At 36.2% G+C, this 24,321-nt stretch overlaps 1 protein-coding gene and 1 non-coding gene across 2 annotated transcripts in view; one reads left to right on the plus strand and one right to left on the minus strand.

Moving 5' to 3' along the window:
• The window catches only part of TM2D1 (TM2 domain containing 1), a 37,864-nt gene extending 14,815 nt beyond the window's left edge, over positions 1 to 23,049 (minus strand). Inside the window, exons 1-5 of the mRNA XM_054573992.1 lie at positions 22,870 to 23,049; positions 20,906 to 20,975; positions 15,305 to 15,413; positions 9,924 to 10,015; positions 524 to 597 (exon numbers count right to left, since the gene is read on the minus strand). Coding sequence (XP_054429967.1) covers positions 524 to 597; positions 9,924 to 10,015; positions 15,305 to 15,413; positions 20,906 to 20,975; positions 22,870 to 23,031 — 507 coding nt within the window. The 5' untranslated portion in view covers positions 23,032 to 23,049. The remainder of the gene's footprint in view (positions 1 to 523; positions 598 to 9,923; positions 10,016 to 15,304; positions 15,414 to 20,905; positions 20,976 to 22,869) is intronic.
• On the plus strand, positions 19,756 to 19,859 carry LOC129071463 (U6 spliceosomal RNA). The gene has a single exon (XR_008529253.1). It is a non-coding gene; the product is annotated as a U6 spliceosomal RNA (small nuclear RNA).
• Positions 23,050 to 24,321: the final 1,272 nt, after the last annotated feature.

Consider the following 24,321-nt stretch of genomic DNA (forward strand, 5'->3'; position numbering starts at 1 on the left):
TTGCTACCAAGAAAATACTAATATTGGGTGCCTGTCCAAATCAAAAGAAAATCTTATTCCTTCCTCCATATGTTCATACATAAATATCAAATTCCCATCAATATCCAATTATAATAATTGACCATGTGGCTGTGACTATCAGGAAAAGAAACAGCAAGTTTGAGAAATAGCCTCAATCCTTTTTAGAGATTCATAATCTATAAAGGTTATAGAAAGTTATCCAGTAAAGAAATCTCTCTAACTCAGTTGAACTCACATTTACAAATCATATTTGATCATAGAATCCTTTTTTTTTTTTTTTTTTTTAGGAAGTATTATCTTTCGGAAATCCTACTTAGTATAGCATAAGTTGGAAAATGCTACTTGGAAATGTAGCCATAATCCCTTGGATCTAGCATCTGAAGAAAAATTGAAAAAGCATTCTTACCTGCTTCTTAATATATTTAAAATATACCAGGAGAAAATGATAGAGCTCAAATTTGAATGTAAAAGTAGTTTGCTTTCTAGATTAAAACTAACTTACCTGCATTGAAATAAGAATGAAATCAATTAGGCTCCCAATTCCGCAAAACCCTACAGTGCAAAACTTTAACAAACCTAGAAAAAAAGGTAAAATCATTTACAACCTGGAAAGTCATTTAAATATTAACAAACTTTTCCATTTCCTAATTATATATATCACAAACTCTTTATATCAAGAATATACACCTGTCAAAATGGCTATCATCAATAAATCCAAAAACATCAAGTGCTGGAGAGGATGTGGACAAAGGAGAACCCTTTTGCACTGTTGGTGGGAATGAGGATTGGTGCAGCCACTGTGGAAAGCAGTATGGAGATACCTCAAAAAATTAAAAATGGATCTGTCTTCTGACCTAGCAATCCCACGTCTGGGAATATATCCAAATGGACCCAAAACACTAATTCGAAAGAACAAAAGCACCCCTATGTTCATTGCAGCATTATTTACAAATGCCAAGATGTGGAAGCAGCTCAAGTGTCCATCAACAGATGAGTGGATAAAACAACTATGGGACATTTAGGCAATGGAATTCTACTCGGCTATTAAAAAAGAAGAAAATTTTACCCTTTGCAACAGTATGGATGGACCTGGAAGACATGCTAAGTGAAATAAGCTGGTCAGAGAAAGACAAACACCATATGATTTCACTCATATGTGGAATCTAACAAACAAACAAACTGAACTAACGTGCAAAACAGGGACAGACTCCTAGATGGAGAACAGGTGACAGCTAGTGGAGGGGTGTGGGGGTGAGGTTAGGGGGTGGAGGGATTGAGCAAAAAGAAAAAAAGACTCATGGACAATAATGTGGTGACTGCTGGGGGAGGGGGGTAAAAGGGAACTAAATGGTAATGGGAAAAAATATAATAAAGATCATATATATATATTTTTAAAGAATATAAAATTAATATTTAAAAAAATCAAATCTTCACCCTAAAATATGAGAAAAGTTTAAAGGTTCCTTTATATAGAAAAGCCACAACAAAGTTTATTAACTCACTTATCAAATAAATATTAGGAACTGAAAGAAAACCTCATTGTAATCATACAAAATTTCTTAAGAGAAAAGGCATAAGGAAATAAATCTTTAAATCTCAGTACATCAGAATTAGAGAACACCTTTTAGCCTGAAATCTTTATTTATCTACGTAGACTTAACACATTATGTGATCTAAATTTCAATATGTATTTACAAGAGAAAGTCCAAATAAAGATTGACAAGGCCCAGAAAAAAAATAATCAGGAAAAAACACTGATATTATAGTTAAATTGAGAAATTTTATTAGCAACCCAATTATCTTGAATTTATCCTATACTTTTTTCCCCCTAAGCATCTCATGTTTATTCACTATATAGTCAAAATAACAATTCTGTGTGCTATATATACACTTCTGTTCTTGGTCCCAACCTTAGAGCTAAGGTACTAAAATAGATGATAATAGAGCATATACAAGATATAATACAAAAACATGATAATGAAATAGCAAGAGGCAGACTGGGGCTGAGGGTGGGATGAATAATCTCTCTCCACAGTTAAACTTCAGTTGCTTTCCAGACATCCCATTTGAGACATAAAAATGGTATGAAACAAGACTCTTTGTGAAAGGGCAGTTTTAAGTATCATCTACATAGGGGTGCCAGCTAAAAACTGCAAGAGTGAATGAGATCACCCTCTGCACACAATTTGGAAATACACAAAAAAGGTTGAAATATAGAGGTACATTAGATGATTTTTCCACATATATTAGAATAATGTTGTAAGTACTAGCATAATATGAGTTGGAAATAATTCAAAACCTATTAAAATATAACAATTATATGAAATTATTCTTTTATTTTTCCTCAAAACACTTATTATCTACCTAATAGTTTATATTTGATTACTCTCTCATGCAAGCCCCACGAGGGAAGTGTCTTTTATCTGTTTTATTTACTCCTGTGTCTTTATGTACCTACGATACTGTCTTGCACATGGAAGATGCTCAATATTTGTTGAATGAATGAATTTTCTCAGCTTTTCTGTCCCCTAAAGACCCCTTTTTATCCATCATCTTACATAATAACTCCTTTAATTATTTTTTTCATTAGTTGCCCAAGGAACTTACCTACTCATATACTGTATTTCTGAAATGTATCCCTCTTCACATAGCATTTATAAATTTGGAATTATTTCCCTTCTTTCAATTTGTTTATAAAAAGAACATTAAGAATGGTCCAAAAACAGTTTGCCTTCCATTAACTGCTACTCTATGAAGAAAATATAACCATGTCAGACAGAGCCTTTGCCCTCGTTAATGCCCTCTTCCAACAGATGTCTTCCTACAGCTCTTTGCATCTCTCAGGCCACTTTTTTAGAGAAGTCTTCCTAACCTGCCCCTCTAAAGCAGCTTGCCATCTCCCCCACCCCCGAGCCCAAGCACTGTCACATCTCCCCTATTTATTTCCCTCATGGTGCTGATTAGAAATCTATTATAGCCTCATTCACTGCTTTGCTCATTCATTCTCTGTCTTCCACTGCCAGGTCAATTCCTAAAGGCAGGGTCCTATCCGCCTTATGCAAGTCGATTCCTTGAACAGTACCCAGCAAACAGTGAGAGAGTGATAGATATTTGTCGTATGACGATCAAAAAAGAAAAAACAAACAGATACAACTTAAATATCTAACAGGAAGAAACTGTCTCAAAAAATTTAGGTACATCTAATAGGAAAAAATACTATGCAACCATTTAAAACAATGATATGGAAGGATGTTTGTTGACAAATATCCTTTTCTAAACAGAGAAAGATAATGACTTCATTAAAATCCAGATATTATTCTGCTGAACCCTTCCTTAAGAGTACTCAAAATGAACATGAGAGGTTCATGTTTGGATAAAATATTAGATAAGGACATATGTGTGTTAGAAACTTTGGTAAATGTTATCTACTCCTGGAGAACACATTTACAGAAACTATAGAACAGATCCAACATGATCGTTAAGCACTTAAGGAATTTGCAAACTAATCTATAGTGACAGAAAGCAGACAGTGCTTGCTTGGGAAAGGGCAAGATAAGGAGGGCCAAGAAGCAGGGATTACAAATGGGCATGAGGAAACTTTTGGGAGTGATGGATATGGTCATTATCTTGATTATGGTGATTGTTTCACGGGTGTATACACATGTCTAACTTATCAAACTGTACACTTTAAAATGTGAATTGTATTGTATGTCATTTATACTGCAATAAAGCTGTTTTTAAAAATTTAAAGAACTAAGTTGACTGTTTAAAAGAAAATATTCAAAGTTTAAAATCATTACATTGATTTATACCATCTCACTCCAAATGTGTGATATTAACTATGGTCCATCTATGGTATTTCTGTTTTTAAGATAAAAGATCACTTAACTAATGAAGATGCTAATAATGCTATCTTAAATTTGTTTTAGCTTTCAAATATAAAAATACTTTATGAAAATAAGATAGGAAGGACACTAAGGAATAAAAAAGATAATGAAGCAAAGTTACTCAATGTTGGCCCAACTGCTACTCATACTACCACTATTTCCACCACTACTACAATTATTATTATAATCAAGAAATTTAGACAACATAAATCCACACTCTTTATAGTAGCATCATCTAACCTAGTCTCAACTCTTGCAAATTCCTTCTAATTGTGTTATAGCCCAACAAACTAACAAAGTTCTCTTAATATGCCCTGCTCTTGTATCTCCTTCGTCCATCTCTGCATTTGTGTGTGCTATCCTGTTCTCTGCCTTGCCTCCTCCTTCCTCCCACCCCACTATTCCCAATCATCTAGCTAATTCCTAACAGTATTCTAAAACTTCTAGAAAGTCTTCTCTAGTGCCCCAAGGATAATTTAAATGCCATTCCTAAATGTTCCCCAGACCCTTTAAGTTGCAAGCTAGTACATATCCCACAGTAGGACTTGTTGTGTATTTATTTATTTGTCTGTCTTCCCTGATGCATCTGTGAGCAACCTGAAATCAGGATGGTGTCATTCCCATGCCTAGTCAATATGACTCCTGAAGGAACAAACTACATCAATAAGAAATTATCTTATTTGTAACTAAACACTAATCAACTTGGACAAAAAGCATACATTCTAAATAGTATTTATTAAAACCAATACAGACCATTACTCTTACAGATTTCATTATTTTGAGCATCAATACCAGTTTTTTAACAGATGAGATATTTGTGAACTACCACAAGTGGATTGACTACTTTTTTATCCCAAATAAAAAGTTTCCTTTGCACAAACCCTATTTATTAACTTCTTATTGTGGAAAGAAATACCAGCTTTAGATTTAAAAAAAATTTTTTTTTTAAAATTCCAAACAGAAGTGTTTCTAATCAAGAAAAATCCATTTTTATCCTGAACCATTACTACTGTAGATATATTCTTTCAAAAAGATTATGCTACCAAATGACATTAATAAAGCTCATGTTTTGAGTACACTTTATTTATATTTTAGTAACTTAAAACTTTAGATTTTAAAAACAAACTCAATAAAAGGGTATATTTGGATATAAAATAAAAAGAACAGATTAATTACAGGCTTTTAAACAATATTTTGGTATTTTATATTTTAATATAGGTTGAGTCTTGCAGATACTCTTCTGTCTGCATAACTGTTTTAGAAAACAAAGATTACCTCATATGGGAGTTGCTGTTGCCAAATTGCAAGTGTTCTATAAGGATGGGGGGGCGGGAATGTGTGTGTGTGTGTGTGTGTGTGTGTGTGTGTGTGTGTGTGTGTGTGTGTGTGTGTGTGTGTGTGTGTTTTACACGTACACCTGTGAAGGAAAGCTTTCAAATCTTAGAAAAATTTAACCTACAAATCCTTTATTTGTCCTATGATATATGGATATTACATACCAGTCCAAACTGGTAACTTCAAAGTAAAAGAGAAAAAGAGGAATAATATAACCAAAGATTTTTAAGATATGGGCTTAAAAACATACAACTTTGTTATTCTCATAAGAAAATGCTTACATTTTAAAATAAATACCACTATGCAAAGAGCATCTCTTCTATTAATTGCTCCAAAAAAACTATTATCTTTGAGAATCCATAATCTTGTAATGCCACAGACAGGCAAAACAAAATATGCTACATCTTGTATATAAAAAAGTCACAGATGTTACCACAGTTAAAAACAGAAAGACAGAATATTATTAGAAAAATAAGGCTTTGTGGTGGGAAAACAAAGAAAGGCTTATAGCCAAAGCAGCATTGGTATTGACGAGGAAATCAATTAAAACAAGTAAAGCTGGGGATGTAAAATACAACACAGGAAATATAGTCAATAATATTGTAATAATTATGTATGGTGCCAGGTGGGTCCTAGAAATATTGAGGGGGATAAGGAGTAGGAACATTTTGTAAAGTATATGACTGTCTAACTACTATGCTGTACCCCTGAAACTAATACAAAATACTACTGAATGCAAACTGTAATTGAAATTTTTTCAATAAAAAGAAAGAAATAAAGCTATACATTGTTAAATAGAAACAAGATCTTCAAATTTACTCAATTGAATTTTTATTCTTTAACAACATAAAGTCATAGCTGTGGGCTAAAAAGAAATTTGAAACATCTAGAAAAAAATTTTTCTTTAAAAAGGAATTTTTAGGTCTTATCAAATTTTATTCAATCTCATCCCTCAACAAATTTCCTTGTTTAATCCTGAAGTAAAATTTATGTAGTGAAGTATCATATTCAACACTAAATTACTTTAAAAAAACAAGTTTCATATCTGCATGATGTACATTAAATATTCTGTTAACTCCAATGATCATAAAGGGTATTAAATTAGTATTTTCAAAAGCTATCTATAAATACGACCACTGCTTTTTGTAACCATAAAGATTAAATAAGATCACAATTAAACAGGATTATATACCACTCAACACTGTTTTATTACATTAAGAATTTTTTAAAATGGAAGTTAATCATTTAAATTGAAAATACCAAAATTCTTTAACCTTGGATTTGTAGTAAAAAATTAAAATTTAAATAACTAAAATCATTTAAATTTTTTAAATTTACAAAGTTGTAATTTGACATATTAGATTTCATTAATTGAAAAAACACATCAAAATCCTTAACATTAAGATAGCTTAATTCAAGTAAGATGTAGAAAAAAGTATTTGAATGCTTAAACGGATAAGAGGATTTTCAGTTAAAGATAATAAATTTGACATACTCACTTAGCAACTCTCACTCCAAAATCCCACTAAAAAAATGGTAAAGGGATTTTTAAAGTCACTAACCCAAAAGAATAAATGGAAGGTAAGACAGCAGCAACAAAAATTCAGGAGCTGTAAGACAGACTTGATCTTAGAAAAGTTGTATCCTAAGCCAATAGTCAAAATGTTTGTTGAATTAATGAACATCCAAAGGTTGTGATAATAAAGTGAGTTATTTAAAGATTTTTTAAAAATACATTTATACCTAGGCATAAAGTTAAATGTCAAAAATTGTATTTGCAAGTTTATAGAATCTCAGACTCAAACTGAAGGGTTCTTTTTGACTGAAGCTAACAATTGACTGGAGTACCAGTGGCCAGAGAAAGGCAACTCCTGGCAGGAAACTAACATTCACTAACCAAAGCTACTATACAGAATTTTATACAGAGCTTTATACCTAGAGTTTGATTTTGTAGGAAAAAAAAATTCACAATATACATATCAACGTACTATTATGTCCTGCAGTAAGTCAAAAACATTAATTTATACTATAGAATATGGTAGCTCATTGGACACACATCATAAGAAACCAAAGTCACTCATTAAACCAAACATTTTAAAAATATTTAATATTTAAAATCATCATAGAATAAGCTATTCTAAAGAACAGTGTTTTCTCCTTCCCTCCTAAGCTTTTAAAAACTTTTTTAAAGTTAGAAATGTTATATATATTGATGGTCATGTCCTCTTAAAGAGAGCATAAAAGAAAATGCAAGGACTAAGACAGAAGGCTGTGGCTGTATTCTAACCATCTGACATCACCATGTCATTTTACTTTCTCATTATGAACATAGTTTCTCCATCTGACCATGTATCCTTGCATCCATCCATCACCTAAAACGATTATTAGACTAAATAATATTAATTCTGACAACTCAGAGGCCTTCCATGCACATTACACATTACGGAAAGGTATGGTTGCTATTACAAATGGCATGAACGTCACTCACACTATCACCAGGCCAGGACTACCACGTCAATCTCCTTTCACCTTACTCTGCCACCAGTCTCTCCATCTAAGCCATTTCCCACAATTCCTCCAGTATCATCTTCCTGAATTATAAATCTGATCATGATACTCCTCTGCTTGAAAACTTTAACAGAGCCCTGACCGGTAGGGTTGTTGGTTGGCCATCATCCCACAGAGTGAAAGGTCACCACTTAGACTCCCGGTCAGGACACACTGAGTCGTCAGTCGGGGGCACATAAAGAGAGGCAACCTAACTCACAACGATGTGTCTCTCCCTCTCTTTCGCCCTCCCTTCTCCTATCTCTAAAAACAAGTAATCTTTAAAAAACAAAACAAAACATTAACTTTAAGGGCTTCCACCCTGACTGGTGTGGCTCAGTTGGTTGGGTACTGTCCCGCAAAATGAAAGGTCACCAGTTCGATTCTTGGTCAGGGAAGATGGCTGGGTTGCAGGTTTGGTCCCTGGATGGGGTGTGAACAAGAGGCAACCGATCCATGTTTCTCTCACACATCAATGTTTCTCTCCCTCTATTTCTCCTTCCCTTCCCCCTTTCTCTAAAAATTAATAAATAAAATATTTTAAAAAATAAAACAACTATTAGGGCTTCTGATATTAGAGGGTAAAGTCCAAAGTCCCTAAGAAGAACTCAAAGCCTTTTATAATCTGACCACCAGCTACCTCAGCAGTCACTTCTCACCTCCTGCCACCTGCCATCACTGTTCTTTCTATACCACACGCTGAAGTACCCACCATTTTTTCAACATGCACACATGCTCCTTCATACCCTGTTGCCTTTGACATGCTACTCCCTATAGTGTCCTAAATCTCTGTGATCTACTTATCTTTCACACTCCAAGGACGACAGAACCAGTTCCCTTTCTGTGCTTTCACAGAACTTTGTTATGGTTCTGTAATAGTACTATATCATCAGTTGGCCTACCAACATATTTATTTTCTTTTTAACTAACATGACCTGTGACTATCACTATGTCCAGAGCTCTCAGTTACTTACTTAATAAGCAGTAAACCCTAATAAATGCTAACTACATAAATCCATGTATATAGTATTTTTAAACTGTGGCTTCTATTTATGATGTAACAATGAGCTCCAGAAAAGGCTGTCAGAAACCTACTTCCCACCAACCCCGTGGTGAAGATTCCCCTTTGATCTCTGGTGGGTAGCAACATGGAAAGAATAAGATTAGCTTTGCTGACTGGAAAGCAGAGCATTCAGAAACTAAATTTGTTCAGTGAAGGGCTAATATAAAAACAGAGTACTATAGTAAATAAAGCATGATCTCTTGAGCCAGAAAATTGGGGTTCAAATTCAGGTCACTAACTGAATGTCCTTGGGTAAATCTCTTAATCTCATGACAATTTCCCTATCCATAAAACAAGAATGATAACAACAAATATATCACAGAATAAAGCAAGGCCTCCAGAGTCAGTAAATCCCTTAACCTCTCTGGTGACAATTTCCCTACCTGTTAAAGAAGATTTAAAGAGGATGATAAACTCAGGGAGTTGCAAGGCTTAAATAAGGGCCGGCATGTGAAAGTACTGCTTAAAATGCTATTGTCAAATGTGGAGTTTTCCTAAGCTTTACCTGCTATGGTAAATGTGACGATTACAGCTAGGAGAAGGTATTGGGGGGATGCTAAGGGTGATAAAAGCCGGGCTCCACACCAGCTTATGCCGGCTGCTGTAATTCTAACCCCAGCTGCTCTCAGAAGTTGTTTCGATTCCCAAAACAACACTGAGAGAGGTTCAGGTAGAATGTTTTTTGAAGAAATAAGGAGAGATATGCCTTTATTCATAAAATATATATTGAGCATCCTCTCAATAAATGGGTACTGTGTACCCAGCAGCAGCAACAATGAGAGCTCAGGCCCACTGCACTGTCCTAAGTGACTACACTATCTTGAGTATGTGTTCTCATAAAGATGAAAATACAGAAAAAGTCAGAATTTCTTATCCAAAGTGAAGTGTATAGCTAACTTCTAGCTCTATACTCACAGAAGAGTGTCAACTATTCCACCCTTGGAATATGGACCTTGTAGTTATTAATAGTATGCAAAGATTTAATCTGCATGAAGGGTTAATTTTCTCACAGGTAACACAAACAACAAAGTTTCACAAGGATTTTTTTTGTGTGTGTGAAACATACTCACCCAAGGCAGGGTATCCAAGGTAAAACCGATCTGCTCCCAACCATCCAAGAAAAAGAGACAGTGCAACAGCCACTTTATATGAATAGCCATTTCTGCACAAAATTAGAATCTGAGTGTCACCCTCATACATTTCCAACATATTACACTTTAGAAAACAAAATTGTCAATTATTATTTATTTGTTAATTGGTGCATTCACTCATTCATTCATTCAATTAATGCTTTTTGGGTAGCTACTGCATGTCAGGCACTACTCTAAGCTATTGGAATATTTTAATGAACAAAAGAGAAAAAGGTCCCTGTCCCTAAAAAGCTTACAATCCAGTGGTAGCAAGCAATAAACATATTTAAAAAGTAAATCATATATTATATTAAGAAAGCCATAAATGCTATGGAAAAAAAAAGAAGTGGAACAGGGTAATCCAGAATGCTAGGAGCCATTTAAATGGGATAAGAGGACTCACTGAGAAGGTGGCATCTGAGTAAAGATGGTAGGGAGGTGAGTCAGCCATGTCTGATGGGAGAGAAGAGTGTCCCATACAAAAAAACTGCTGTTACAAAGCCAGCACACCTCTCGTGATTGAGGCCTATTAAGGAGGCCTGTGTGGCAGGAGTGGAGTGAGAGAAGGGAAGAATAGTATAAGACAAGGTCAGGGAAGTAACGGGGCAAAGAGAGTATGCAGGGCCCTGCAGGGCCCTGAATACCATTGTAAAGACTCTGCCTTTTACGCCGAGAAATAATGGGAAACCACTGCAAGATTTTTTTTATTCAATCTATTTGGGTGACATTGGTTAACAAACTGCACGATTTTAAGTAAAGGTGTGGTATGATCTGATTTAGATTTTAAAACAATGACTCCAGAAAAGGGTGTCCTGAAAATAGCCTGCACGGGAGAATTTGTCACAACATCATATAACAAACCACTCCAAAACTCAGTGGCTTACAAAAACAAGCAATTATGCTCACACTTGCAGACTGTGACTGTCTGTGGTTCAGCTCATCTAGGCTGGGTTCATCTGGGAGATGGTGTTTTAGGCTGAAGTTTGGCTGAGTCTGTATTCAGGCTGCAGATTCAGTTCAAAACAGTTCCATTGAGTTTTTCTAGGGCCCAGCCTGAAGGTGCAGCATTTCTTGGGGCAAGTTCTTTCCAGGACGTTATCACCAAAGAAGAAGAAGAAAGCTAAACCTCACTAGCACATTTAAGCCTCTTGTTTCATACCTGCTAACATTCTACAGACCAAATCAAATCACATGCTCAAGCACAAAATCAAGGGAGTGGAAAGTATAACTGCCCAGTTAAGAGGGGCTGAAAGGGATGAATCTGCTGAACAAATTCAAACTATCACAGGGACAAATGAGTTTGAAGACTATTACGATAATCCACGTGAGAATTAACAGCATCTTGACTTGGAGTAATAGCAAAGGAAATAGTGAGAAGTGACCAGATTTGGACATATTCTGAAGTACAGCCAAATGGATTTCCTGATGCATTAGATTGAGGGTATGAAAAACAAAGTAAAGATAATGCTAGGAATTGTATCATGAGCAACTAGAGGTATGAAGCTAGCACTAAGTGAATTGAAGAAAGCCAAGGATGGGCTAGACCTTGGAAGGATATAAGGATATAAGTTTTGGACATGTGAGTTGGACATGTTTATCAGACATTCAGGTACAGTTGTCCAAAAGATAGCTGGATTTACAAGTCTGTGGTTAAGGAGAGAAGTCTGGGCTAGTTATAAATTACAGAGCTACAAGCATATAGGAAGTATATAAAGCCATAAAATTGCCATGAGTACAAATAGATAAAAGAGATTCACAGACTGAGCCATGAGATACTCTAATATTAAAAGATCAAGAAAAAATGGAAAGCAGGAAGACTGAAAAGGAGCAAACAGTGAGGAAGAAATAAAACTAGAAGAGCGTGGTATCATGGAAGTCAAATGAAGGCAGTGTACTGAGGAGTAAGAGTGATCAATTGTATCATTGTCACTGATGGGTTCCATAAGATAATGGCTGAGAATTTACCACTAAATTTAACCAAGAGGAGATCATTAGTGACCTCAGCAAGGGCAATTTTGGTGACATAACGAGGGCAAAAGACAGAAGGCTTAAGAAAGATTTGAAGGAAAAAAATTAAAGAAAAGACATATTAGACAACTCTTTTAAGGAGTTTTGCTGCAAAGGGGAGTAAAGAAATAGAAAGGTAGCCCTGGTGGGCGTGACTCAATGGACTGAGCTCTGGCCTGCAAACCAAAGGGTTTCCATTTGGATTCCCAGTCCAGGGCACATTCCTGGGTTTCGGACCAGGTCCCCAGTTGAGGACATAAAAGAAGCAACCACATATTGATGTTTCTCTCTCTTTCTCCCTCCTTTCTCCTCTAAAAATAAATAAAATCTAAATAAATACATAAATAAGTAGCAGAAGTTATTTTAAAGTCAAATCTGATGTCAGTCTCCTGCTTATAATCCTATGTGTTTTGCACTGCACTCACAATTAGGACATTTTCATGGAGTTGGGGAGATGGATGGTAAATGGCCTAGAGATCCTGTTTATGCGTCTACTATTACAAGGATGTCAGATTTTATACTGAGTGCAATAGTTCCCCCTCTACATTAGAACAGGGCACCAGACTACAAGTAGAGAACTAAATTAGGGGACTTTGTAGAAACTCAAGCTACAACCTACTGGACAGTAGCAGTAGAAGAAAAAAAAATGAACAAAATTGGGAAACATTAAGAAGGCAGAAACAGACAACTTACTATGGGGAGTAAGGGGAAAGAAGAAGTCGAGAATGACTCCAAAGTTTATGCTTAAAAAACTGGGCAGCACAGGTGCTATTCAAAAGAGAAAATGAAGAAAAATATGATGGATTCAGTTTGGGATCTTAATGTATAGAGAGATGGTAAGAAAAGTCAAAAGGGTAGATGAATGAAAATGAGAAAAGGACCATGGATACAGTCTGGGGGATATGAGGATTTAAGGAAGGAGAAAAGGAATCAAAGGAAACAAAAGAATGTTTTATACTAGAAGTTAAGAAACTAGAAGAAAGAAGGGAGTGCTAAATGCTGTAGAAAGATTAAGATATGGGCTACAAATAAACATTTGATATAGCAACAAAGATTGCTGCTGAATCTCAGCATGGCCAAAAGCCATGCTGCATTAAACAGAAAAATTCATAAAAGGGAAAAGAGAAACAAGCCTTTAAGAAAGCTTGGCTGGGCAGGGAAAAGAAATTAGAAACGCAATTATCTATATAAATAAATCACCATAACGAATAATCTGAAAACTGGTGGTGCAGAAGAAACTGTCTAATTATTCACCAAATCATCTCTCTTTTTCTCATGGACATACCGCTAAACTACATAATCTAGCCCACCTCACAGTTAAGTGCAGGCATAACCCCGTTTTGTCCAACGAGGCTCAATTATGACAGAAGTGATGTATGCCATTTCCAGGTCGGGCCTATAAAACACTCCTATAAGGGGTACCCTTTCCTCTTTCCTATCTGCTGGCTGAATGGAAAGGACCCTAAGGACCAGACAGAGGAAGTTAAGCCACAGGATGAAAGGAGTAAGGTCCCTGCATGACTGCATGGAACCACCAGCACTTCTTCACCCGAACCTCCAAGACAACAAAAATAGGACTACGAGATGAGTGAGAAATAACTTTTATTGTGTTAGGCTACTGAAACTCTAAAGACATGTGTTATAGCAGTTAGTCTGTCCCCACTAATATAAATAGATGTGTGGCCTAGCAATCAATCAGACGTGGTTACCAGACTTCAGCTGCTGGAGAATACATTACATAACGGCTACATTTGCAATATTAAGATGGAGTTTTAATCAAGTATCAATATTGTATTCAGAAGAAAAATATGTAAACTGGAAAAGAGACACTCGAAGAATGAGAATTTTTCTGTAGTTGACCAGTAAGTTGCTCTACGATAGGCATGTACTGAAAATCCTGATAAATGAAAATGATCTATCAGGTTATCCTAATTTTATGACTTATTATAATTATCCATCTATCTAACTCCCTTGTTTTAATTCAATGCTTATCAAGCAAACTCTATTTTGGAACTGTAGCATTTACTACAGAAGGGGAATAAGGCGGCCAGGAGACTTGAAGTATCTCGTTTCCTTGACAGTTACTGTTCTTATAGTAATTGACGTCAGTGTGTCCTGAGCATTAGTGCAGCTCAGTCAAAGCCTAATTTACCCAAAGACACTGAAAAAAATCAGAGTTAACTTGGAAATTAATTAACAGATCATTGTGGTGTTACCACCACAGGTAATTTGAACCTGTAAGATCCAATCTGAGTAGCTAGCTGTTCCCGACAGATGACATTCTTAGCTATGTATTTTATAACCTGATATCTTAGACCAGGACTTAATAAATTGTCATTTGAAATGTTTAAGATAGAAACATCAATCTGTAAATTTCAAAATTAACTAAACCATATCTAAATACTTTGGAAAGAGTTCCTTTGAACAATTTTTACTTTACTAATGAGAAGTCTTAGAACTCAAGAATCCTAAGTGATTGGTTTAGGATTACACAGCAAGATAGAATCTAAAGATCCTCATTATTTTAGTAAACTAGGATCAAAAGAAACAAAAAGGACTCTAACAGGAATTTCTAAGAATTCTAATAGAACTTGCAGAAACAGCCAAACAATACTTACATCTTGATATAACTTCAAATAGGTATCATCAAATAAATGCAACAATGTACACTTAAAAGGTAAAAATATAGTGCCAGCAATTAATAAAAGTGGGTAAAGCTAATTAAGTTTTTAGTACAAAGCAGAATTATAAAAATTAAAAGTTAGCTTTACCATAACAAAATTAAAAGCAAACTTAAAAGTTATTTAAACAATATACCTAACAAAATAAAAGCCATTTGTCTTAATATTCCAAACTAACTTTTGAATTCTGTTTTACATTACCATTCATCATCCACATCTATTACAAGAAAATGAAACAAAGTGTCAAAATGCCTAATATGCAAACAATTTAATAGTTAACATTCCTTTAAAACTATAGGTACACAATCCTTAATTTGAACTCTAGAAATCCCTCAAATTCTGAAAAAAGAATTTTTCATAACTCATTTGGGTAGCCTAAATGACTGAATTGACATTGCATGAAACCAATCAGTCTTTATTTATCCCAAATAGTGAACTATAGAGCTTTACTTGGTTGGTAAATTGCACTTATAAAAAAATATGTACAATTAAAGCAGAGGTTTTCTGATTCAACCAAAAAGTTAAAAGTTTTATTAGTGCAGAATTTTCCCCATAAATTATCTCTTCACTCCATGTAATCAAGATACAACGTAGGAAAATAATCTGAAAGTTTAGCTTCAGTAATGTACTTACACGTTTCGGCAAGATATGGGCTTGAGAAAACCAACTTCGTTTCCAGTAAAATGTGTTTCATTTCCACTGAAATCCTTACAAGTTATGTTGGGTGCTGGAAAACATGGAACTAAAGGCAAAAAAATGCAAGAAGCAATTTTTTTTTTCTGTTAAAAAGGTATGTAATTTTTTTAAGACTAACAGCACAGAAGAAAATATAACATGTAACAAACCACCTGCCAATATAATACCTGACATGATATCTTAATTTAGATAGGAAAAGTTACATTACCAATAGATGGATAGACAGATATACACACATACATTCATGTACAAGATAAAGATAATATGACACAGCGGTGTCAACACAAAAATATAAGAACTGCCACAGTGGGTTGGATGCATGACTGATCTAGTTCAATCTCCTGCCTCTGACAAAAGTGACAAAGGAAGAAATGCACAATGTTACCACCCTTACTTCATCTCTAAGATAAAGAATAGTTCTAAAATTTTTGTTGGTAACTCCTTGGATAATTGGGCAATTCATTAAATTTAACATATGATTTTATATTTTAGGTTTATACAACACTAGCCATAAACTAAGATTCTTTTTATCAATTCTAAATAGAGTCTCTTTATTAAGTATATGTGTTTCTCTATTCTCTCTAGGATTTAATTTAGTATTATAATTAAGCATTTGGAGCCCTGACTGGTGTGGTTCAGTTGGCTAGATATTGTTCTGCAGATCAATAGGTTGCCACTTCGATTTCCAGTCACAGTACATGTCTTGGCTGCGGGCTGGGTTCCCAGTTAGTGGGGGTGAGAGAGGCAACTGGTTGATGTACCTCTCACATATCATTGTTTCCCTCCTTCTCTTCCTCTCTCCCCCTCTCTAAAAATAAACAAATAAAATCTTTGCCCTGGCTTATGTGGCTCAGTGGATTGAGCACTAGCCTGCAAAACAAAGGGTTGCCAGTTCAATTCTCAGTCAGGTCACATGCCTGGGTTGTGGGCCAGGTCCCGAATAGGGGACATGCAAGAGGCAACCATGCATTGATGCTTCTCTCCCTCTCTTTGTCCCTCCCTCCCTTCTCTATGTCTAAAAATAAATGAATAAAATCTTTTTAAAAAATGGGCAAAGGACCTGAATAGACACTTCTACAAAGAGGACATAGAAATGGACAATGGACATATGAAAAAATGCTCAATGTCATTAATCAGCAGAGAAATGCAAATCAAAACCATAATGAGATACCATCTCACACCTGTCAGAATGGGTATCATCAATAAAACAAAAAACAACAAGTACTGGCGAGGATGTGGACAAAGGGGAACCCTTTTGCACTGTTGGTGGGAATGCAAATTGGTGTAGCCACCGTGGAAAGCAATATGGAGATAGCTCAAAAATTTTAAAATGGATCTGCCTTTTGACCCAGCAATCCCACTGCTGGAAATATACATGAAGGAACTCAAAACACTAATTCAAAAAACCATAAGCATCCATGTTCATTGCAGCGTTATTTACAATCACCAAGATATGGAAACAGCCTAAATGTCCATCAATAGATGCATGGATAAAACAACCATGGGACATTTGCACAATGAAATACTACTTGGCCATAAAAAAGAAAAATTTGCCCTTTGTGACAACCAGACTGGTAGGAGGGCCACAGCCACCCATGTGGATAAAAATTCTGGGGCAATACCTCAGGAGTGAGGAGTCCCAGATCCACACCAGGCCCTCTAGCCCAGCATTCCAGTACCAGGAAGGTAAGTCCCCACAACTTCTGGCAGCAAAAACCAGTGGAGATTGAGTCGGTGAAAGGAACTGCTGGAGCCCCAAATAGTTCCTCTTAAAGAACCCACACACAGACTCACCTCAGTCTCACTTCCTCTGAACTCTGGCACCAGGGTTAGCACCTTGAAGGGCACCAGTAGTAAACTGGGAGAAACTGAAGTGTCTGGCATCAAGGTGGGCAGAGACCATTGTCCCTTTGCTAAATCCTCCCCCCACAGAAACAGTAAACTGGGGCCATATCTGAGACTCCATCAACCTGGCTAACACTGACCCGCCTTGGAGATCCCCAGAGGCTCTGCCTCACCCAATTTACTGGCCCAACCAAGCTGCTTTTCCATAAGAAATGCTGGTCTTCAGTCCTAAATCCTATTAAACAAGCAACAGCTGGTTTCAGTGAGTCCTAGAGGCAGCCAGATTAGATTCACAGCTTATCTTCTCCTGGGAATCTCCAAGCCTAGCGCAAGTAGCAGCCATCTTAGATTGCTTAATAGCTCAGGCAGGGTGCCCTGGCCAAAACACAGGTTGGGGTGACCTTGGCCTGCACCACCCAGGAAACCCCAGGGCCAGTGCACCCAGTGGACAGCTACAAACCACATCGGAGCACCACCACCCTGCCCCTGCAGAGCAAATGCTCCATGGAGAGAGAAAGTTGGTGGTCAGTGGTCAGAACTAGTCCTTGCAGCTGACTGGCCTGGGTAAGTTGCCCCCATTGATCTGCCAACAGCAACCAACGCTAAACTACAAGAGGAGCGTGTACTCAGCCCACACAAAGAGTGCACCTCACGTACCCAGCTTGGGTAATAGGAGAGGCTGTGCCACTGGACCTCACAGGACACCTAGTACTTTAGGCCACACTACCAAAACACAGAGTCATAGCAGTTCTACCTAATACACAGAAACAAACACAGGGAAGCTGCCAAAATGAGGAGACAAAGAAACATGGCCCAAATGAAAGAACAGATCAAAATTCCAGAAAAAGAACTAAACAAAAGGGAGAGATAAGCAATCTATCAGCTGCAGAGTTCAAAACACTATGAGGATGCTCAAGGAACTTAGTGAGGATTTCAATAGCATAAAAAGGACCCAGTCAGAAATGAAAGATACACTAATTGAAATAAAGAGCAATATATGGGGAAACAACAGTAGAAAGGATGAAGCCAAGAATCAAATCAATGATTTGGAACATAAGGAAGCAAAAAACGACAATGCAGAACAGCAAGAAGAAAAAAGTATTCAGAAAATGAGGATATTATAACAGCCTCTGGGACAACTTCAAGAGGTCCAACATTTGCATCATAGGGGTGCCAGAAGGAGAAGAGAGCGAGCAAGAAATTGGAAATCTATCTGAAAAAAATAGTGAAAGGAAACTTCCCTCATTTGGTGAAGGAAATAAGACATGAAAGTCCAGGAAGCAGAGTTCCAATGGATACAAGGTGGCCCACTCCAAGACACATCATAATTAAAAGGCCAAAGGTTAAAGATTAAGAGACTTATAAAAGTAGCAAAAGAAAATAAGTTAATTACTACAAGGTTGCCAGATGGGAGAGGGGAGGGGGAGAAAGGGTGAAGAGGTGGGGGGATTAAGAAGTACAAATAGGTAGTTACAGAGTAGCAATGGGGATGTCAAGTACAGTAATAGGAAATGGAGTAGCCAAAGAACTTATACGAATGACCCGTGGACATGAACGACGGTGCGGGTATTTCCTGAGGAAGTAGAGGGTGCTGGGTGAAGGGGGGCAAAGGGGGAAAAAGCAGGGCAACTTTAATAGCATAATCAATGAAATATAATTTAAAAATATGAAACTTCATGTTTCAAGGGTCTTTTTGATGTCCTCTCTACTCAGGACTTAGAAATGATTCACCATGGCCACCCGCTGGCTTTTGTGTGTTTTAGGAGCAATTAAAAAAGATTTCCTGTGGACAGGCATAGCCTCATGAGAGTGGGGCCAAGATGGTAGAACCTATTTTAGCTTTTGGCTGGACTCCTTTGTAGCATACACAAATTGTACATACATGTGCAGAAGCCCTGTGACTCATATTTGTCTCAGAAACATTTTCTTTTTAATATTATGATAATGATTTAAAGCCACTTATTTATTAATCTACAACAGACACTTAACTGAAGAGTACAGCTCTTTTGGGAAACAAACAATTCTCATTATTACATAATTTCCTTAAAAATTCTTATACCTGCAAAGAACTCTGTAGGATAGAAAACACTTTTTTGAGATAGCTAACTGCCTGCTTCCTAGCTTAAAGTTAGATACCTGAGTCAAAACAGTATTCACAGATTTCCAACATCTTTTACATAAGTGGTCAAATATTTGAAAGCTGATTCTTCTGCATGTGTGTTAAAGTTATTCTCTGCATTCCAAAAGCACAATGTAATAGACAAATATATAAAACAGGCAAATCAGAGTGTAGTTGTAAATTATTTTAAAGAGTAGGTGATTCCTTGCAAAGTTCCTTTAAGTTTAGTACATTTAAAATAAATGTATACATGTTAGGCAACGTATACTATACAAATCATGTATGTATATCACCTATTACATATAGCAAAATATCAATTATAAAAAGTTAACACAACTTACTTTCTAATATCTCTGTTGAGTAGAATCAGGCGAACAGTATGATAAATTATAAAAATATAACAAGATAAAAAGATACGCTTTTAGTGCTTGCTTCGGCAGCACATATACTAAAATTGGAACGATACAGAGATTAGCATGGTCCCTGCGCAAGGATGACACGCACATTCATGAAGCGTTCCATATTTTTATTTTTGTCTTTTTTGATTGATAGATGGAACTTCTTTACATATTAATATATTAACTCTTCTGCATTGCAAATATTTCCTCCAGTGTTTTTACCTTTATATTCCATTCATAAAAATATAGAAATTTTTATTATACGATAAAAAAGATATGCTTTTAACAAAAATAATTCATTTAATCTCATTTACATATGAATCTGTTTTATAGCTTTCACTTAAAAACTAAAAAGTATTGGCTTATTTCATGTCTAATATATAAAAAATCAATATTTATTCAATAGGTGCTCTTTTCTCAAAACAATACTATGTAATTACCATAATTATGTATCATGCCAATAAAAAAGCTAAATAGCTCCAGTATAGAGCTACCTGCCACCTTTCCAATATATACCATTTCACTTTGTGGGGCAACACCCAACCACCTAAGCCACACCAGTCAGGGCATATCCTTTTTGAAGAAAAGACTAAACAAAAATATTATTATTTTTATCTGGCATTACACATATTTGAGAATAACAGAAGCACCCCCATATCATTAGCCTGAGGGTTTGCTATTATCAAAATATTGCTAAGAAAATACTGATACAAAAATAATTAATAAAGTACTGATGCATATTTAAAGTACTTACCGTACTGTTTTCACACTCAGGATGTACCTAAGTACATTTTACAGGGGTATAATGTGGGTGACATAGCTGCTTACTGTACATTTTTGTACTAACAGCTTCATTTCAAGTTTTTTACAAGTAATTAAAAATCTAACTAAAGAAGCACCTTTGCATAACATAGGCTGGTAAATAAAGAGCATTAAGACAGCTATATAAATTGGTTCTAAAGGTTTAAAAAAATTAATGAAAACATAAAAGTTCACAGTTTATATAATTAAATAAGATTTTTAAATCCCCTAGCCAGTCCTCCAATTTTAAGTTGTTCTGTCAGTTGAATAATGTTATAATTCAAGAAAAACACATTAATTACTTTTAGTGATCATACACTGATCTATGAAATGTTTTTAAAATTATTTTTAAAGACATTTTTCTGGAATTCTTACCATGAGCTGTGTAGTTTGTACAGTTAACTGGTTCTTGTGTAGCATCATTTATTTTTGGATCTTTACAAATATATTTAAGAAAAGTTAAGGAAACATGAACTCTATTCCAACATAAAACATTACCATCTGTTCAATATCTCCTATATACTCATGTTCATAGTCACACGTAAAGAGAGGCTGTTAACTTGTCCAGGTCAAAAAAACATAAGCGCAAACTATCAGTGTCATTAAATAATATCTGAACATTAATTTATTACACAGAAAGTATATTAACCCTATCAAAGAATGTCATCCTTAAAGAACATCCGTAAGAGTTTAAACACAAAGGAAAAATGAAAATAAAAAAGTTTTTACCAAATTACTGTAAGAAGCTTTAGGGTTAAAAAAAAAAATCAGATTCCAGAGACTTGATTGAACTAATTTATAGGGCCCCAAGTAATGCCATTTACATAATATATGATATTTCATGTAACACGAATAACCCTGTGAGGTAGATACTATTACTCCAATGTTACAGAAGCACAAACTGAGGCTCAAAGTTTGAATGACTTATCCAAAGTCATCTAAGTGATAGATTGATTGTAAAGTCAGGGTTCCTGATTCCAAGCCTAGGGCACTGTCCCTTAGACTGCAGGGAAGATGGTGTTTTAGGTGCGCCTACACAGTCTCCGCAACAGGGTTTTAAGCTTTTGAAAACAGGTGTAATAATTATCTTCTTATAAATGTTCAAAACACTTGGGTGTTTTTCTGCTTCCTAAATATTTCATTGACTATAATGAGATAAGTAAGGTATTCACAAGATGTCTCTGGAGATAGTCCGACACTTGTTTAAGATGTAACCGCTATTTTCCAGTTATCATCACCTCTTAGTCCTATATGCTTACACACTCCTCTCTAGGGTTCACACTGCCCATTCTCTTGGAGAGAACCTCCCTGACATTTCTGCCAAGAAAACTTACTAGATGAGTGATTCTCAAATTCCAAGTAAAATGGTATTCAGCAAATTAGAGCTATTCTGTAAAAACCAAATAACTGCTATCTCTCAACTCAAATAAAAATACTATAGAAAAGAATTTTCTTAATTTTAAGATTTTTCTCTCATAGAATCTTTCTTGTATCTCTGGCTCCCATTAATTTATCTGTTATACAATTTGTATAAAACTTATCTAATTTTGTACAAAATTAGCAATTTTAATTTGAATGCAACTACATTTCATATTGTCCCTCAGTTTATCAGAACTGTTAAAATGAACAGATCCACTCAAACCCTTCAGCCTTAGTTTTCTCTTCTGTAAATAAAAAACTAACACAAACAGTCCCTACTCTGTGCTAGGCATTATCCTATCCTACGTGATTTACCTGTAGTACTAATTTATCACAACACCTTTAAGCTGGTTCCATTGTTAATCTGTATTTTTAATCATGAGAAAACAAAGTTCAAATAATTTGCCCACCATTACAAAATGGAACAGGAATTTGCCCCCTGACAGTCTGGCATCTCACAAAGTTTGAAAATGATATACAGTAATACATGTGAAGTTAATGATAAATGGACAACGTTCACTGGCTTTAAAGTTATCAACTACTATTTGTCTCACAACCAACTTCCAGGGTAGAGCCGTCAATGTTTTTATTACCAGTGCTAGATTAGGACCTTGCATACTTCAGGATCTGTGTTTGGTGAACAAATAAACCCCCAGTTCAAAAACACCACCACCACCACCAACAAAACAAAACAACGGCGGATCAGAGAAGGAAACGCAAACCATAGAAAAATCCCAAGGAAATCCAAAGGGTGGCCTGCAATTAACATCCCTAATCTCTCTTCAGCTCCCAGGGATCCCTTGGTCATTAGAGGCCACAGGTCACCGTTCCTTTCAGTACAACCTTACCCGCGGAGAGGGCCCCAACCCTCTAGGGACCCCAAATCTACCTCACCCCCAACGGGAAGCTCCTCACAGAGGATATTGTCCCACTTTGAGGTCCTCGCACTTAAGCGTCTCCTCGCCCCCGGCGGCAGCAGCTCCCCAGGGTCCCGTGGTGACCGACACGAACCACAGGACACCCAGGAGCTGGACAGCCACTGTTTCAGGAACAGCCTGACCGAAGGGCCAGGCGGCCGCCATGCTGGGGACCGGCACGTCCCCTACGACTTCCGGTTCCGCCTTCGCCTAGACGCGGGAGGGAGAAGGGCGGAGGGAGGCAGGCTCTTAAAGGGAACTTGCACCGGCTGCACGCAAGTGATAGACCTTAATCGGCTGCTGAATGTGCGGGAGGGCCTTGGTTGGTTTTCCAGCCCGGAAAAAGAAGGCTCGCTTCGGGAATCAGCTACCCTCCATCCATCCTACTGTTCACTCCCGAGCAAGCTCTGCTGTGACTTTCTGTTTGCAAGAGTGCCAGTGGCGCCCGGCGATTTGATAAAGGCTTTACAGTGTCTCCGTTAGTCCTGGTAGGATTTGGGTTTGCAGTAACGAACCCGGCTCAAAGACGCCTAATAAGCATGTTCACCTTATTACTGAGTTAGAATAAAAGTGATGTTTGTCCGATTTCAGACTCTGTGCTGTTACTATTGTAATATAATGGTCTCCCTGTTATCCTAGAGAATTTATGGAAGCTGCGAACCGTACTTTAGCAAAGATGAGCATTACACCTTTCTTTTTCATGGGGAAAGTTTAGGTAAGGGAAAGAATCGGTAACAGGAGACCAAAGGGTTTAGGACTACACTAAGTGAAAAGTTGGAGGTGGGGTTTTGTTGGGGGTTTTTTGGGTTTTTTTTTTAATTTTAGAAAGATTTTATTTTTTCTTAATTCTAAAGTCTACATTAAATAACCACAATATTTTTAAAAAGCTATTTTGTTTATCATTGTTTTAATTTACGATGTTTGTATGTTACTTTTGAACAACTATCCAGCAGTTCCTTTGAAATCACATTTTCAACAATGTAGCTCTATCCATTTACTCTTAGTGAAGGTTCTTCAGGAGAGAGGTAGAATTATTATGCCTCTAGAGAGCCATAAGAGATTAGAACTGGATTACAGTTGTTTTTATTAAATCAATGTCCATAATTTGTACCAGGTATATTTAGGTGTCACTGTTTTATCTAAGCTTATAGCCCCAACAGCTAAATGAGCATGTGATTCACTAGGGTGCTCTTAAAAATGTGAATTCTCTGGCCTCATCCCTAGACATTTTGACTTTGTAGTTCAAGAGGGGGGAACCACTTTTCTAATATAATTCCTTTTCTTGCAGATGAATTATTGGTTATGCAGATTCATTCAATGGTTTGAAGACAGGCATTGACCTTTGACTTTTCACTTGAGCAGGCTGTAATTACACAAGGTGAAAGCAGAAAAGTTGGAGGTTTTTCCCCTCCATCTCTTCTTTTTAAATTTTTATACTAAAAGTTTTGTAGTGAA

Source organism: Pteronotus mesoamericanus, unplaced genomic scaffold (genome assembly GCF_021234165.1).
Source record: "Pteronotus mesoamericanus isolate MK-2021 breed Mesoamerican mustached bat unplaced genomic scaffold, CSHL_Meso_final contig_105, whole genome shotgun sequence".
In the NCBI taxonomy this organism is placed as follows: Eukaryota; Metazoa; Chordata; class Mammalia; order Chiroptera; family Mormoopidae; genus Pteronotus; species Pteronotus mesoamericanus.